Source organism: Chelonia mydas, chromosome 1 (genome assembly GCF_015237465.2).
Source record: "Chelonia mydas isolate rCheMyd1 chromosome 1, rCheMyd1.pri.v2, whole genome shotgun sequence".
Taxonomy (NCBI): Eukaryota; Metazoa; Chordata; order Testudines; family Cheloniidae; genus Chelonia; species Chelonia mydas.
This window is the reverse complement of record NC_057849.1, coordinates 255,135,063-255,151,442: the sequence shown is the minus strand read 5'-3', so window position 1 is coordinate 255,151,442 and position 16,380 is coordinate 255,135,063. Positions and strand designations below refer to the sequence as shown.

Sequence of the window (16,380 nt, the reverse complement as noted above, 5' to 3'; positions counted from 1 at the left end):
TATAAACCCTTAGGGAAAGTGGGCGGGCACGCACAGTGTGTAGGGGGGTATATATTTTACAAATGTTAACCGTCTCTAAGAGCACAGGCACCGAAATGTTATCCAAGGGCAAAACAGCTCCTGTGATTCAGGTATGAACCGACAGCAGAGGGCAGCATGCACAACCAAAGATTGGTGGTGGTTTTGTTTTTTTTAAACCCAAGAGCAATTTTTAAGAATGCAATCAGCCCTGATGAAAGGCACTAGCTGTTCTGCCCTCCTGTTGGCTTTTTTGCCCCAAGAGCTGAAGTCCTAAGACACACACAAAGGCTTCAGGGCAAAATCTAGAGGCAGCAGCAGTCTTTAGGCCCGTAAGGACTTTACCATGGAGAAACAGCTTCTCTTAGTGGCAGAGGAGTGGGCCCCTATTTGTGCTCCTCTCTTGGACCACATCAGCAGTGGAGGTTAACGTGACTGCTGCTGTCTTAAAGGACAACTTCACCACTTCTTAACCAGTCAGACTGTTTAAAAATACTCAAACTGTTAATGGTTCTCTAGCTATTGTAGGGATGGGGGTGGGGGTGGGGAAGGCACATATACATACAGTAGGGCAATGGCTAAGACATTGGTAGACTTATGGGGTGAGGGGATGACTGTATATGTAGTAGAAGCACAGACTGCGCTTATAGTTGTTGAACAGGTTCCCAGTTGGTGGGGATTCAGGCCGGCAACTGCGCTTCCTGCTGGGGCTTTGCCACTGAAAGGGGATCCTGGTGATTGATAAGAAGTGGGGGGCAGGAGTGGAGAAACAATGGGGGATTTGATGAGAGCGGCTCTACGATACTCCTGAGAAGCCCCCAGAGCCAGCCCTGATCAGAGAGGAAATTGGGGGTTTCCACGGCAACCTGCGCCAGGGCACAAAGGCCCTGCTGTCTACTGGAAGGCAATGGAGGTGTCTCCTCCACTCCAACCCCTGGCTGTTGTAAAAAGGGGTGTGGGCAGAGGGCTCAGAATTGCTTCAGAGGGTTTCTGGAAGCCAGGCAGCTGCAGGATCATTTTTATAGAGCAAAGGTTTAATATAATGAGGGGCCACTAAGTAGGGGGAACAGCTGCTCCCCTCAATCTTTACACTAGCTTACAAGCACAGGGCTTCTGAGGCAGAAGCACTGAGCGAAAGGCACCTCACACTACTCAGTGAGCCTAACAGCAAATTAACAGGCACTGTGCTTCTAAAGAGAGGCCAGGGCTGGCTGAGGCAGAGGGAAGGAATAACTACAGATCTAAATTGATGGAAAGGAGGAAGAGGCCATCTCCTGCCAGCCACAGCAGACTGAATTGTGTAAGGGGGGAAAAAACCCACAATTTGCTTAAAAACGGGGTTTTATTATTTATTTACACAAATATAAACAAAAATAAAAGCATATGCAGATGAAGGAGGAACCAGGGACATTGACGGGAAGCAGGTCAGTCTGTGATAATTAGCTCATCCACACCCCAGTCTTCATAGCTTCCATCTGGCAGGTACCTGCGGATGATTATGGGAATCTTCCGAGCTCTGAAGAGAGGACAGAGAGGTAAATGGAAATGCCAAAGCTTTAATCACACCCTCTCAGCAAGCTACAGAAGTCCAGATGTGCCATGCTGGTGAGAGCTAGTAACTCACTGGTTTTGTTTCATTAGCAGATTTCTGGTGTAGTGGTGGGGTGCTCATGATTCGGTATTACAGTGAAAGTTCTTTCCCTTGGAAGGTCAGATCCTATAAGGCGCTGTGGACCCCCAAAGAAGTCAAAAAACTGAGGAGCTCAGCACTTTGCAGTGCTGAATTCCTACAGTGGAAACAATCTAAAGCCAGTGAACATCACAACAGTACGAGACTGTGCATCCCAAGAGGCATGTGGGAGAGGCAATGGAACTGAAAAATGAAGCTACTGTTCTGACGGACAGGAAACCCACAGTGATGAGTTCTCCACAAACCACTTCAGATAGCGCAATGAGAGTTGTGAAGAATTTCATAAACAACTAACATTTACATAGTATCTTTCATCCAAAGTACTAGATATATTTTAAGTATGCACGGAACAGAGATCATTTCCACCACCACCAAAAATGGCTACCTCTAAATCAGAACGCAGCTGCTGCTAACAGTGCGCAGCAACAGTGCACCACAGTTCAAGACAGAAAGTTAGAAAACATTGAATTCAATTTAATCTACATGAGGCATTTTTAAGTCAGCAGAATGTAATTAACCAGATTGGAATTGGGCCAGGGCCTGAGGCTTACAACTCTACGTTTGTGAAAAACAACATGGGATCTTTAATGGTCACAAGCATTCAGAATAATGGTTTTAAGTCTTATCCAAAAGATGGCCTCTCCAGTAGCAAAGCACTCAATTAGCACCATCCTGAGGCATTGACTTGGTATTGACAGAGGGCAAAGCACTCCCTGTCAAGAAACAGTTACTACTTCCTACAACACCTCTGATTATTTCCCAGGTCTTGCACTCTAGCACTGACCAGAACCAACTCTGGCTGTTTCAGGAGATCAGCCATGAGCACAAACTGAGAAGTTACTGGCTGCTGACAAAGGTGAAGGAATGCAGTTAAGATAAGGCTCTCTCATGAGGGTGTAAAGTCTGCAGGACAAACTACAATGAATTGAAGCATAAAAATCCCAACCAAACAAAAACACCAGTTCCACTCAAAAACCAGTATCTGATGAGTGTAAGTGGGGAAACCATTTGCTATTTGATGGCCCAGTCTGCTAGATCACAGGCTGTGCTCGGAACTCTGGGCCAGCAGGGAGTTCTGAACGGAGGGTGAGTTGTGACTCACCAGTCACCCACTCAACAGCCTCCACCCAACACTTTCACACAGCCAGAGGTGAGCTGATTTACAGAAAGGAGATGAAAAGGGATGTGACAAATCCACTTCTTTGGAGTATGTTGAAATTCAAATGATGTGTGTCAGTATCCAGATACCAATCCAAAGCTCCAATGCCAGAGAGGTGGCGGGAATCAGGCTAGGCAGCTAGTAGGTGTGTATGCATGTCTCTCTCTCTCTCTCATGCCACAGAAGCTATGGCACAAGGAATTGGGAAGGAGGGAGAAACAATACAGGAGGGAACAAGTGGAGAGTCAGGGAATTCTTAATGTGACCACCATGTGTTTGTAGTCATTTTAATCTATTAAGCAACATTATTTTTTCAGGGGAAATATGTGCAAATATGAATTTGTCCAAATGGCTACATTTGAATCAGTTCCAATCAGACACTTCTCCGGCCCCCACAAGTTCATGATGGGGCCCTTAGGATCCTATTAAAGAAAAAATATGAATTCCAAAATATAATAAGTAAAACAGGAAAATGTTGCTACCAGTAGGACTTTGCAGAAGTTCTTAGGACTGGAGAATACAGACACCCAAGCTACCTGCTGCTGGGAACAGATTCCGAACTGAAAAGAGGAAGGGGGATTCATACTCCCAGGCCAGGAATTCCATTCTAGACACAAACCTGATTTAGAGAGAGACAGATGCAAGGACAGATTGCCTGAATGAACATGGAGATTGTATTCCCCGTCTGTTATAATGAAAGTGTGCAAACTGTAGCCTCAGGAACTAATGGAAATAAACCGTCATCATTGGGGTGTTGAGGAGAGGAACGCAAATCTAAGGACATCTCACTGCCAAAATCTCCAGGACTTACTTGAGTTCTTTCATTGCAATCAGCAGAGGATCTGTCTCTCCTTCCAACTCTACCATGACTGGAGCACACATCCTAAGAGGAAGAATATCCACAATCACGAGGGGGACAGAAGGGAGTGGAAGAAATATGGTAAAGCATGTGGGGATACTTGCTTCACAAACATGACTGTTACCCAGATAAAGTCCAGCAGAGTATGAAGGACGGAATTACAGGTGCAATTCTGTAAGGTCTCTATTGGCTTGGAGGACAAAGCTCTTCATGAATCTCTCTTAACCCCATCCCAAGATCCTTTCCTATTGTGGCAGTAGCATGTCTGGCAGTTAGTGACAGGGTACAAAGTGGCCACAGGCAGAGTTTTTAGTTGAAGGCCCTTCTCTCAATCTTTGCTCACAGGCTGGGATTTGAGATTCACAATGAAGCCCACACCCCTTCCGGGGTCACTTCCTGACATATTTTAATGTGAGGACAGAAAACAGTGACTTTAAAATTAACCCAGTAATAAGTACCATTTATTAGCCAATAAAAGGCACACTGATATCATCCCCTCAAAATTTAATGTATTTTTTGGAGGGGATGTGAGAGCGCGGTGTCAAAGATGAGGATTATCTGTACCTCTCCTTTTAAGAGACGGCAGCAAAGGAAACGTGTACTATTACAGTAGAACCTCAGAGTTATGAACACCAGAGTTACAAACGACCAGTCAACCACACACCTCATTTAGAACCAGAAGTATGCAATCATCAGCAGCAGTAGACCAAAAAGAAAACAAAAGGCAAATACAGTATAGTGTTAAACATAAACTACTGAAAAAAAAAAGGGAAAGCAGCATTTTTATTCTGCATAGTAAAGCTTCAAAGCTGTATTAAGTCAATGTTCAGTTGTATCCTTTTGACTGAATCACCATAATGTTTTGTTCAGAGCTACGAACAATTAGGAGTTACAAACAAGCTCCATTCCCAAGGTGTTCGTAACCCTGAGGTTCTACTGCATGCGTGGACTTGGCCACTAGGGGATGCTGCTGGCCTAGATTTGGAATTAAAGACAGCTTGAGTAGACAATGTAGCAACAGGCACCAGCCTGTTTTGGATTCTGAGCCATGGTGGACCCACTTCATTGCTCAGAACTTTTTTTTTAATTTTTTTGCCTTCCAGAGAATTAAAAGAACATGCAAAGAATGGCTTTGCCAAATGATGGCCAGGCAAATAATATCTTTGCAAAGCAATGACTAAGGAGAGACTCAATAGCCACCTACAATGCCCCTCTGCCATGTATATTGGCCAAACCGGACAGTCTCTATGTAAAAGAATAAATGGACACAAAATCAGACATCAAGAATTATAACATTCAAAAACAAGTCTGAGAACACTTCAATCTCCCTGGTCACTCGATTATAGACCTAAAAGTCGCAATATTACAACAAAAAAACTTCAAAAACAGACTCCAACAAGAGACTGCTGAATTGGAATTAATTTGCAAACTGGACACCATTAAATTAGGCTTGAATAAAGACTGGGAGTGGATGGGTCATTACACAAAGTAAAACTATTTCCCCCCCCTACTATTACTCTCACCTTCTTGTCAACTGTTGGAAATGGGCCATCCTGATTATCACTACAAAAGTTTTTTTCTCCTGCTGATAATAGCTCACCTTAATTGATCACTCTCGTTATAGTGTGTATGGGAACACCTATTTTTTCATGTTCCCTGTGTGTGTGTGTATATATATATATATATATCTTCCTACTGTATTTTCCACTGCATGGATCTGATGAAGTGGGTTTTAGCCCACGAAAGCTTATGCTCAAATAAATTTGTTAAGGTGCCACAAGGTGCCTCTAAGGTGCCACAAGGACTCCTCGTTCTTTTTGCTGATACAGATAACACAGCTACCATTCTGAAACCGACAATTATCTGTAAGGTGTAAGGGAGAGGAATTGTTTGGGGTGATTTGAAAGGGTATAACCATGAGTAACAGGATGAAAACAAGCAAAGGGATTATTTCAAATGGATATAAATAAACTTTCCTAAGGCTGAGATTCTTAGGCTGTGGTACAGTCTCATAAAAAGTGCAAGACCTATTGACTTGCATAATTTAAAATTAGACTGGACAAACCCCTAGAGAAAGCAGAAAGCAGTCCTCCATGAGCCGCAGGTGGGATGGTACATGAACAACATTTAGAGTGTAGTAGCGGGGGGAAACTAACCAAGCTGGGGCACCACTGTCCCAGCTGCTGTCCAAGTAAGTAAAAGTCAGTCCCTGCCCTCAAAATAATTGCAATCTAAAAGTTTAGGCATATGTTTTCCATTCATACTTTCTACAGTCCTATGACATTTGTTGATGAAGACCTCGAACTTCCCCTGGAGTCTTGGCGTTTGCAAACATCCTGAGTTTCTCAGCAGAGTTTGGTTTCCCCTTGGGTAAGGAAGGAGATACACCTAGAACACTACTCCCACCCTCCTGTTGACTTAAGCAGAGAGGGCTGATTCCAGATGAGAAATGCCTCCCACTTCAGAGGCAACCGAGACAGATGGCATAAAGCATAAGCCATCAGTAGCACTGTCCTGGATATAATGTTCTAGGAAGGCTGCAGAGACTTGTCTAGGGGCTCAAGTTTCCATTTCCAAGCCCTTGCATTTCACAGCTGGCAGTAGCTATGAGACAGAACCTCACAGGGCAGGTGGGGAATCCTCAGAGCTATGGAAGATCCTGAACAGTAAAAAAGTAACTTAAACATGGAAAAATGTCATGAGATGCCACTGCCAAGGCTGGGGCATGGAACAAGTGCACTTACGCTATCTGGAGTGCACGAGTGCCCAGGACTCTGGCTCGCTCATATTTGGTCATGTACGGAGTCGTGATCCGCTTCTGATTTGCCTGCTGTCTCTCTCCAGATGGAAGGATTTCTACGTTCTCTTGACCCTCCTGAAGAAATAAAGGAATATAAGCTATTGTAAGCACATTGAGGGAGCTCTAGGTCCTTAATAGATTTTGTCAGACTGTGGAACCGTCAAAGAATGAAGGTTTAAAGTCTACACAGAATCCTAACCAAGGACTTTGAGTAAAGCAGAGTAGAAAGCCCAGTTGGGAAGTGTATTTATCTGATTAATATACAGAGATACCAAGACTGGCTTTCTGAGGTTCTGGGTCCAGTGTCCTAACAACTGGTTCTTTGAACTTCCATATTGGAGACTTGGGTTCTAATCCCATTCCCAGTGTCTCACTCTCTAGAGTGTGATAGGACCAAGATCATAGAATCATAGGGTTAGAAGGGACCCCAAGGGTCATCTAGTCTAACGCACTGCCAAGATGCAGGATTTGTTGTATCTAAATCATCCAAGACAGGTGGCTATCCAGCCTCTTTTTGAAAACCTCCAGTGAAGGAGTTTCCACAACCTCCCTAGGCGTCTGTCCCATTGTCCTATTGTTCTTACAATTAGGAAGTGTTTCCTGAGATTTAATCTAACTCTGATATGCTGTAGTGTGAACCCACTGAGTCTTGTTCTGCCCTCTGTGGCAAGAGAACAACTTTTCTCCATCTTTTTTATGGCAGCCGAGTGCTCTACGAGCCAGCACCTGAAGTGCCATCGTAGGGACTTCGGTTCAATTGCCATTCCCAGTCACTAGCTCCCTGGATGACAGGAACTGGGAGTGGCCTGGGAAAAATGTAAATGCTGTATAAAAAAGGAGGCTATGTGAAGCATGTGGGCACTATGCAGAGTGCTGAGGGGAGGAAGGGTTTGAGCACGAACCTCCTCTGCGTTTTCCAAATCATCCAGTCCTTCATCTTCCTCCACATCGTCAAAGTCATCACCATCAAAGCTGTGGGTGACAAAAGACACAAGGTCACTTATCGCTCTACAGCCAGATCCCAGCCGATAGGCTGCTGCTGCCGCCGCCCACCTCGGAGAACGAACGCAGCCCTGCTGCCTCCTCACCCCGCTGCTCCCCTCGGGCCACCCGGCACTGCCCCCCTGCTTCTCCCCTGCAATACCCCCCCCCCCGCTGCCCTCGACACCCTCCCCACCCCTCCACCCGGCCCCACTTGCCCCCCGCCCCCGCACTAACCCGCGTCCCTTGGCGTCCCCCCCCCTCACCCCACCCCGCTGGGCCCCCCCCGCCGAGCCCCTCCTGACCCTTCACCCCCGGACACGAGCCCCCCTCCCCCGCCGCCTCCTTCTCACTTGTCCTCGTTGTCGGACATGCCGCCAGCCGGGCGGGACACCAACCGCAGACTTCCCAGCGGCGGGACGTCGTCACAGGCCACGAGCGCGGCCGGCGACCTCCAATCATCCACTTCCGGGGCCGGCGCCGACGTAAGCGGAAGCGGGCGGTGGAGCGGGTTCCCATGGTAACGGGAGCCGCTAACTTCGGGTGAGCGAGCGGATCGAGCGGGGTGGAAGGAATCGCTGCGAGCACCCGAATCTCCGCCCTCCCCGGGGTCGGGATGGGGCCGGGCCACCCGCCAATCAGGGACCAGCACGGGTTTCCATGGAGACTGGAAGGTGGCCTTGGCACTTCGTTCTCGCCATCTGGGGCATCCGAGCCTCTGATGGGACGTCACCCCATAGGCTTTCCCCTCCCACTGGGCGCTGGGTGGCGGCGAGGCCCCGTTGAAGAGGGCCTTGCACCGCCCTGGGTGCCCCGCTGTGTGGGAGAGGGCCTGTGGCACATCACAGCATTGCACCCTTGTTGGGCATGAGAGGGGCCATTATTGTGTCAGGTGGGGGGGGCATCACCCTGTGGCATGTGGTGGCTTGGAGACAATACCAGGTGCCGTTGCACTGTGTGGTCATGGGCCTTGCTTTGTTGCATTATTGTGTTGCCCCACGGCATTGCTCTGGGCGGCATCCTATTGCATTACACAATGGGGCGGATGGGGTGTTGTTTCATGGCATTGCATTGTGGTGGGACACTGTTCTGTGGCAATGCAGAGTGGGGTGAGAGGACAGCTCCCTGTTGCATTGTGCCAAGGTGTGAGGAGTGTCCCCCCGTGGCACTGTACTGTGGAGCAAGGTGTCTTCTCTATGACATTGGATGCTGGTGTCATCTGTGGTATCACAGATGTGAACTGAACCTACATCACTGCACCCCGTGTGACAGGAAAAGGATGTTTCCTTCAGCCAGTGGTGGGAGTTGACTGGTGGGAGGGTGCATGTGTTTGTGCCTGGCAGTGCTAAAGATCCTTGAAGACTACAGACCCGGGATAGTCAATAGGGAGACTGGGCCAAATCTGGACTGCCAGACACTTTTGAACAGATCCCAAAATCTTTTTATTTTATTTACTTATTATAATTATTGTTAGTATTTTTTATTATTTCCCCCGGAACCTGGACCTTGGTTATACCCTGACCCAGAAATTTGGACCTTGACAAAAATAATTGACTACCCCTGCTATAGACCAAACCAGCATTAACTAAGATTTTTATAGGGAGACAAGGTGGGTGAGGTAATATCTTTTATTGGACCAACTTCTGCTGGTGAAAGAGACAAGCTTTTGAGCTACACAGAGCTTTTCTTCAGATTACATTAGGTATATTCAGAACAGGCAGCAAATCTGTTATCCCCTCAGGAGAGGAAGTGCCGTGGATGCCATGTTCTGAGATCAAGCATGTAAATATGTTGAGTCCATGCATCCCATGGTATGGCTTCACTGCAAAGTAAGGTGTAATTGTAGCGTGTGTAAGCATACCCACACCAGCTTTAATTGAGCTAGCATGGGTAACTGTAGCAGCGAAGACGTGGTGGCATGAGCTTCAGCACAGGCTAACAATCCCAGCACAAGCCTGCAGGGGGCCCTTAGCACATACTTGGATTGCTAACAATGCTGAAGTCCATGCTCCCACACTTTCTCTACCATTGTTACCTGCACTCTGTAGATTAACTAGTGTGGGGATGTCTACCTGTGCTACAATTACAGCACCTTAATTTGCAGTGTCGAGGTATTCCAGTCTGAGCAGTGCTTAGTATGACTGTGGTGGATTCTAGGGGTTCACAACCTTTCTCAGCTGGAAGCAGGTTTGTCACTGCAACAGAGGGGAGAATAAAAAAGGGCATGGGAGATTCCAGCCAGTCCCTCAAACACTATGGTAACTTTCCAAGGGTCAAGACTTCAATGGATTAGCTATATTTAAGTAAGTATTAAGATTGATTTTGAGGTAGTAGAGACTGTGTAATGGGACCCTAGAATGACTGAGGGCTGTGAAGAGAGAATGTTCTTTTGAGTTGAACCATTAGAAGTTGAATATGATTTCCTGACTCCTTGCCTCACTGTCATTTTCAGGTTTTCACAATGTCTTCCCAGGAGGGAAGAAGAGCAGCGCCAGCTGTCCCAAAAGGAACTGGTTTCTGGCATTCTCCAGGGACAACTCATTATGGCCAAGAAACAAAAGAGCTGCTGAAAGGTAACAGGAAGACAGAATGGAGTACAGTGAAAAGGCCACTGACCCCCTTAAACTCATATCATGCTTCTGGCTTGATCATTGTTCCATTTATAACAGCAGTATGTACATTTAAAAAAAACAAACCAAAACACTCTACTGCTCACACAGTTCTCTCCCGTGGAGAAGATGAAAGAGAGAACAAACCACATCTAACAGATGTTAATCATCTCGCTTAATGCACTACTGGCAGGTGCCCAGGTACCACAGTGATTAGGATGGTGAAAGAACCTACATAGAAGAGAACATTAGTACTCAATGTTGCTTGTGATGCTTGGAATGCTCTTCCTAAATCCATTCTCTCATCCTCCTTCCTCATCTTATTAAAATAACTCCTAAAGACCCCTTCTGCAACCCCCTCTCCTCCACATACACAATTTGAACCACTAAACTGTATATCTGCCTAAACTGACTAAAACCATCATTGTATCACCGTAACCCATGCCATTCCTCACCCATCTCTTTCCTGCTCTCTGTTATATTCTCACATCTCAAATCCATCATTTAGCGTATAAGCTTTTCAGGGCAGGAACCTGTCTTCTGTGTATTTCCTGTAAAGTGCCTGTCTAATCCAATCTACCTGTCAGTCACTTTAGATTTTTACACAACAGCTATTGCCAAGCAGACTTCTGGGTTCTACAACATATTAAATAATAACCTCGTTCTGTTTCCCTTCTCCTACCATTGCCGAAGTTGAAGACATAAAAGCCCTTTGTTGTACTAATTCCACATTACTATGCCATGTGGGTAATGCCATCCTGATCCCCCAATTGGTGATCAGCTAAAGCTCTTATAACTAGTTCCCTTGCTACTGTTACTGCAAATGCTGTTCTCATTTGCTTTCAAATTTGGAAGAACAGTTTTACCTCCACCACAGCCCTTACGTACCATTTTTAAAGCTGGTGTTTCCTTTTTTATGAGGGAGAATGCCAATACTTTTGAAAATTAGGCCACTTATTTAGGTGCGTAAACATGGAGTGAGTAACCTAGCTTTAGGCACCCACCTTTGAAATTCTCGGCCTAAATCTTTTAGGAATCATGAATCACTTGGGTCTTTTCCCAAAGGATCTCGATTACAAATATGGAGTTTCCTCCAAAGCCGTTCCCCTCTTTTGTTCTGGTTGCCTAAAGTGAACAGGTAGTTCCTCAGGCTGTTTCTGCTGAATTCTCAGGCTGGGGTCTTTATAGATGGTTTTTTCCTTTCAGTGATGATGAAGGAATCCAGACTTACCAATTTCCAGCAACGCCACCTTATGAACTGCATGAAACGTGAGTGATGCCTCAGCTTTGTCCACCCCCAACCCCCACACATGCACTCCGCCTTCTGCAGGTTGCTGCTTATTGACCTTCTGCTCCTAACCCCTATGTACACCTTACAGCTGCTGTGGTGAAGCATTCATGCGGCCCAGATACATAGAGCATTCTTTTTACAGAGGGTATTTGCCTTTAGACTGGAGGAACGGGAAGAAATTGGGGGGTGGTATTTCTTTCTCCTCAGCATTTGGTCCACCGCAGCTGTTCTCATCTCTTTCATCATACAACAGTAATGGAAGCTGCTCTCATGGAGTGCAGTCTTCCTCTCTTGAACCCCCCATCTAATCTCCATCATTTAAGGATAAATTTGGTAGCTATTAATATTCTTTATAAGGACTGGACGGGATTTCCCCATGTAACTGGTCCAGGGAATGAGACTAATACTGGAACTGCATTATGTGGTCCAGGGATATCACCAAGCTACAGACTCCTCTGTTCCTAACCTGCCATTGTCTTCCCTTCCTTTCCCAGGAGGTGTTTCCCTGCCCACTCACTGTAACCCAACATCCAGCAAAGAACCACAGCTTGCACAGCCTGCATCCTCTCCACCAAAGCCTTGTCTTTCAGTCACTCTGTTGGCCAGACCTCATCTCCGACCTGCCGAGATCTGCCGGGCAGGTGATGCCTACACCCGAGAGAAATTCAAACCCCGGGCCACTCGTAAGTGAGCAAATTTTGCTAAGGGATCAGTTTTGCCTCCTCTCTTTCCTTTCCTCCTATTTTCCTCCAGTCTCCAGAACACTCTTATCTGCTTTCCAACCTCCTTCTGCCTTCTCTCTAATCCACTGGTAGGTGCACAAAAGCCAGAGCTGTGAGGGGACTTTTGACAGCGCCTACCTTCACTGATGATCACATCCCAACCCTGCCTGCTGGCTGGGTGGCTCACTGACAGAACAGGATTTCACTTTACCTTATTGTGACAATGCAATTCTCACATAACTTTATGGCATATAAACTGATATCAGACCACTGATGTAAATGGAGCTGGGACTTTTGCTGTCAGTACAGTACACGTAGTGCCTGTGCTGTGTATAGGATGGGAATGGGATGTACCGTAATAGATATTTCCTGTGAAATTACTTATATAGAATCTCCAGCTGTGTGTGTCCAGGCACAGCCGCCAGCAGGGCCTTGGTGGGGAGACTGCACTTCTGCCTCAGTCTGGCAAATATTTGTTTTCTTTATTTTCCACAGGCGACTTAGAGAGGGAGAAGCAAAGGCTCCAAAATATCCTAGCGACTGGAAAGGACGTGGTGGAACACAAGCCACAGCAGAAGCCAGTGCAGACAGAGGAAGAGGAAATACCTGAACCTGACCGGTTTGAAGAACGTACGTATGGAAATAGGCCAAGGCACAAAGGAAGGCCTTAGATACAGGCCCCTTACAAAAGGCAGGGTGGTGGGCTTCATGCACTAGTGAGCTGAGATTTGTTGTGGCAGGTGGGATGCTGGATTAGACCTTATCTAGACTAGAAAGTTTTGCCGACATAGCTACATTAGTAGTACAGTACCATAGCTATGCCAGCAAACCCTTCTAGTGGAGATGCAGCTCATACCAGCAGAAAGGTGCTTTTGGCAGTATAGTTTATACCACTTCCCCATATAAAATAAGCTACACTGGCAAAAACACTTTTTTACTAGTATAACTGCACCTACAGTAGGACTTTTGCTGACATAGCTATGTCAGTTTGGGGCGTGATTTTTTTTCACACTTTGAACCAATAAAGTTGGCAAAACTTTTAATGTAGACTGGGCCTTAGCTGGACCACTGCTCTGCTTTGGCATGTAGAATCCTGTGGGGTGAGTCCCAACTGAATAAACTTTTACAAACACGCCCCAGCCCCAAATCAAGCTGTATTTCCTATAGGCCAGGAAGAGAGAGAAATAAAGAGATGGCTATTTCTATCCTTAAATGCAGGGGGTGCTAAGATACTGTGGTGATGAGGGCAAAGTCAGTGTCATTCTAGATATTACCCCCCACCCCCCATTCTAACAGGGCTGGGAAGTGGGGAGGTCAGAGTTCAGGCAATGCTGGTGTGTCCCCACTTTGACTGGTTCTGTCCATGTCTCTTTCTCTTGGACTCAGTGGTGACTGAAATTCAGGAGAGGAAGGAATTCCTGGCAGAGATGGAGGCTCTGGGCCAGAGCAAGCAGTATCGAGGGATCATCCTCACTGAAATCTCACAGGTACCTTGGGAACCCCTCTGGCCCTTGTAGCATGTTGGATTGAGGGAACCTCGGTGTTGGAGGATCTGAGTTCTAGGGTTTCTATCCAATAACTAGATGTGGCCTAGATTTGGGAGGAGGAGAGCCCAGCATTTTCTTTCAGGGGATGAGGTAGAAAAAGAGGGATGAATTTAGGAGGTTGGGGCAGGAGAGAGGCCTCCAGCCCCTTTGTCATTTCTCTATGTAATTTCACTGGGGAAGAGGATCCTTCATTCTCAGGCTTGGCAGGAAATAGGAGTTTCTGGCATTCTCACCAATTCATCCTTTTTGATCTGCTCTTTGCAGAAACTGCGGGAGATGGAGATCATCGATAAGAAGAGGAGTAAGGACGTGAGAGAGGCAATGGCAAAAATCCTCCCTGTAGGGAACAAATCTGATCCCAATAGCTAGACCAAGACCACACACCAGAGCAGACCATTCCCACCCCTTCTTTCCTTGCCCTTTCAACAGGGCTGGGCCTCCACCATAGAAGGGTCACAGAACTGGTCTATGCCTATCCATCTAAGGCAGATCCTCTTGGAGGAATGTCAGTAGCACCTGTTGCATAAACCCAAGAGGGCAGTAACTATTTATGCATAGTACATAACAGGAGAAAGTCTTTGCAAAATCCTACCAACACTGACTAGTCTCCCTTCAGGCAGCTGTTTCATGGCTGGGTGAACTTGATGGTTGGGTGAACCAAATCAGGGAGTTAGCCTGGTTCCCTCCCTCTGGAGGGGCTAGGAGGAGATGAAAAGACCTCAGCATGCTCCAGTCGCCTCTGAAACATGGTGAAGCAAGGTCTCCTTCCACCTATGGCACACGCCTTAAGGTGTCAGAACAAAGGTGACCTGCACAACAGACACCCCGAAGGAAAATCTCTGTCCCTTTTCCATATGGCCCAAACTCTGGGGGTTCTGGTTGTTTCTGGTGGAAGCTGAAAATTAATGTGATTGTTTACTTCCTCATCACTGAATCCATATCATCACTCATGTCAGCACAGCCCTGGAAACTGTGCCAGCTGCTGCTGCAGAGCAGGTGAGGGAGGAGCAACCACACTGCCTTACGTAAATGTTCGCCTTCATTTTAATGTGATTGCATCTTGGAGAGATTTTGTGTGTGTGTGTGTGTGTCTAGGAACTTGTCTCTTGCTCATGCACTAAAACATGCAGGCTTAGAAACACGGCTACACGGGGTTGGGCCAGGGAGGAGTTCACGTTGGGGTTCACAGCGCAGGAGAGTCTGTTCCATGATCCTTTGTTTTCTGTTCCCTGGGAACATCTTGACAAGGATTGACATGGCCAAAGGCAGGGGGCCAAGGTATTCATAGATTTTAAAGCCAGAAGGGATCATTACTAGTCCTACCTCCTCCATAACACAAGCTAAAGAATTTCACCCAATTACCCCTGTATTGAACCAAGAGGCGGCTGGAATCCCCAATCTCATCCTTTTCTTAAATCCAGAGGCTGAACTATTTGTCAGCAGTAAATCCACCAAACCTCCACAAGCCAGGCAAGTACCCAACATTGGACTCAAACCCATAACCCTGAGATTAAGAGGTGCATGTGCTACCGAGGTAATCAGGTACCTAAGGTGAGCCAAGCACAGGTAAAGATAAGCAACAAAGGGTGGCAGTAGTTTTTTAACTCCACTGGTTTTATTTTTCTCCAGCTGAATGGCAATCCCAGAGTTAGTACAGTGTAGCAGTTTACAAATCAAAATACTGAAGGGAGTAGGACTAGGGGTGTCAGACTGCAGCAATTCTCATGGCCTTTGACAGTGGCTCGGCCGCACTTCTACAAGGCCAAATTGACTGCTTTGCTTTGAAGAAGGTAAGTTGTGCTTTGGGATCTCCCCTGCCCAGAGATGACCATAGAAAGATGGCCTCTGCTCCTGGATCAGCCTGTTGGGGGTTGCAAGAGTGTGATGGGGCCCTCCATTCCTAGGGGCTGAGTACGCTGCCCCAACCAGTACTGGTGGCCCTTGGGAGCAACATGATAAACTCAGCTCCCTCAATGGTTTTGTAAACAGGGATTTATTCTGTATAAAAATATACTCCAGCAATGGTCCAGGACACTGCTGGAAGTAAGAGAGGTTTGGATCAAACCTGTAGTATTTTTATAAAGGGAATGCAGCAGTTTGCTCTGGGCTGGTAGTTACTCTGCTAACAAGGCAAGACAACAGCTGACCAACCAACACCCACAAAACTCAGTGTCTAACTCAGACCAATCAAACAGCTCAATAAATAGCTCCTCACCTTGGAGAAGGCAGAAAAAAGAAAGGAAGGAGAGAAGACTGCTCTCCCCATCCCCCAACGCATATACACGACAAATCAAACAAGGGTTTAAAAAGCCCGGTGGGGTTGAATCCATCTAGTAATGAAGCTATAAAAAAAAACCCAAATCCCCCCTTTTGCACTTTTAAAATTATAAATACAGACAAAGCTGGAGAAGGGTCAGCTGAGATTCCCTTCCCACTCTCCAAGCTGGCAGAGGGCAGCACTAGAGAGCAAGGCAATAGGACAACCTTGCTGGCCCGGAATAAAGTCTTGCATTCTTTTCCCTTTCCCTGGAAAAAGAATGTTCCTCCCTCCCTGCCCCCCCAAAACCATAAGAGTGGGTCTATTTAGCAGCTGCAGTGAGGGTTAGATGTCCTGGGTGGGGTATCTTGGATATGTCCAATTAGACTCCCCATAATCCCTTTTCCTTAGCCGTTCCGCCTGGCCCTGTCATTGATACCGCCCAGC

The 16,380-nt window shown here is 46.6% G+C and overlaps 2 protein-coding genes across 3 annotated transcripts; one reads left to right on the top strand and one right to left on the bottom strand.

Moving 5' to 3' along the window:
* Positions 1–1,351: 1,351 nt before the first annotated feature.
* Positions 1,352–8,024, bottom strand: POLR2F (RNA polymerase II, I and III subunit F). 2 transcript variants are annotated; one of them, XM_037881313.2, is made up of 5 exons: positions 7,861–8,024; positions 7,429–7,498; positions 6,471–6,601; positions 3,679–3,750; positions 1,352–1,534 (listed from the first exon to the last, which is right to left on the bottom strand). In XM_037881313.2, exons 1-5 carry the CDS (start codon positions 7,878–7,880, stop codon positions 1,444–1,446), a joined length of 384 nt encoding a protein of 127 aa, XP_037737241.1. In that variant the 5' UTR covers positions 7,881–8,024; the 3' UTR covers positions 1,352–1,443. The 2 variants fall into 2 exon arrangements, with proteins under 2 accessions (XP_037737241.1, XP_043399087.1); XM_043543152.1 differs by lacking the exon at positions 3,679–3,750.
* Positions 8,025–8,063: 39 nt separating this feature from the next.
* On the top strand, positions 8,064–16,196 carry C1H22orf23 (chromosome 1 C22orf23 homolog). The gene is made up of 7 exons (XM_037881308.2): positions 8,064–8,181; positions 9,960–10,080; positions 11,323–11,385; positions 11,902–12,090; positions 12,625–12,759; positions 13,516–13,616; positions 13,941–16,196. Exons 2-7 carry the CDS (start codon positions 9,969–9,971, stop codon positions 14,043–14,045), a joined length of 705 nt encoding a protein of 234 aa, XP_037737236.1. The 5' UTR covers positions 8,064–8,181; positions 9,960–9,968; the 3' UTR covers positions 14,046–16,196.
* The last annotated feature ends 184 nt before the right edge of the window (positions 16,197–16,380 follow it).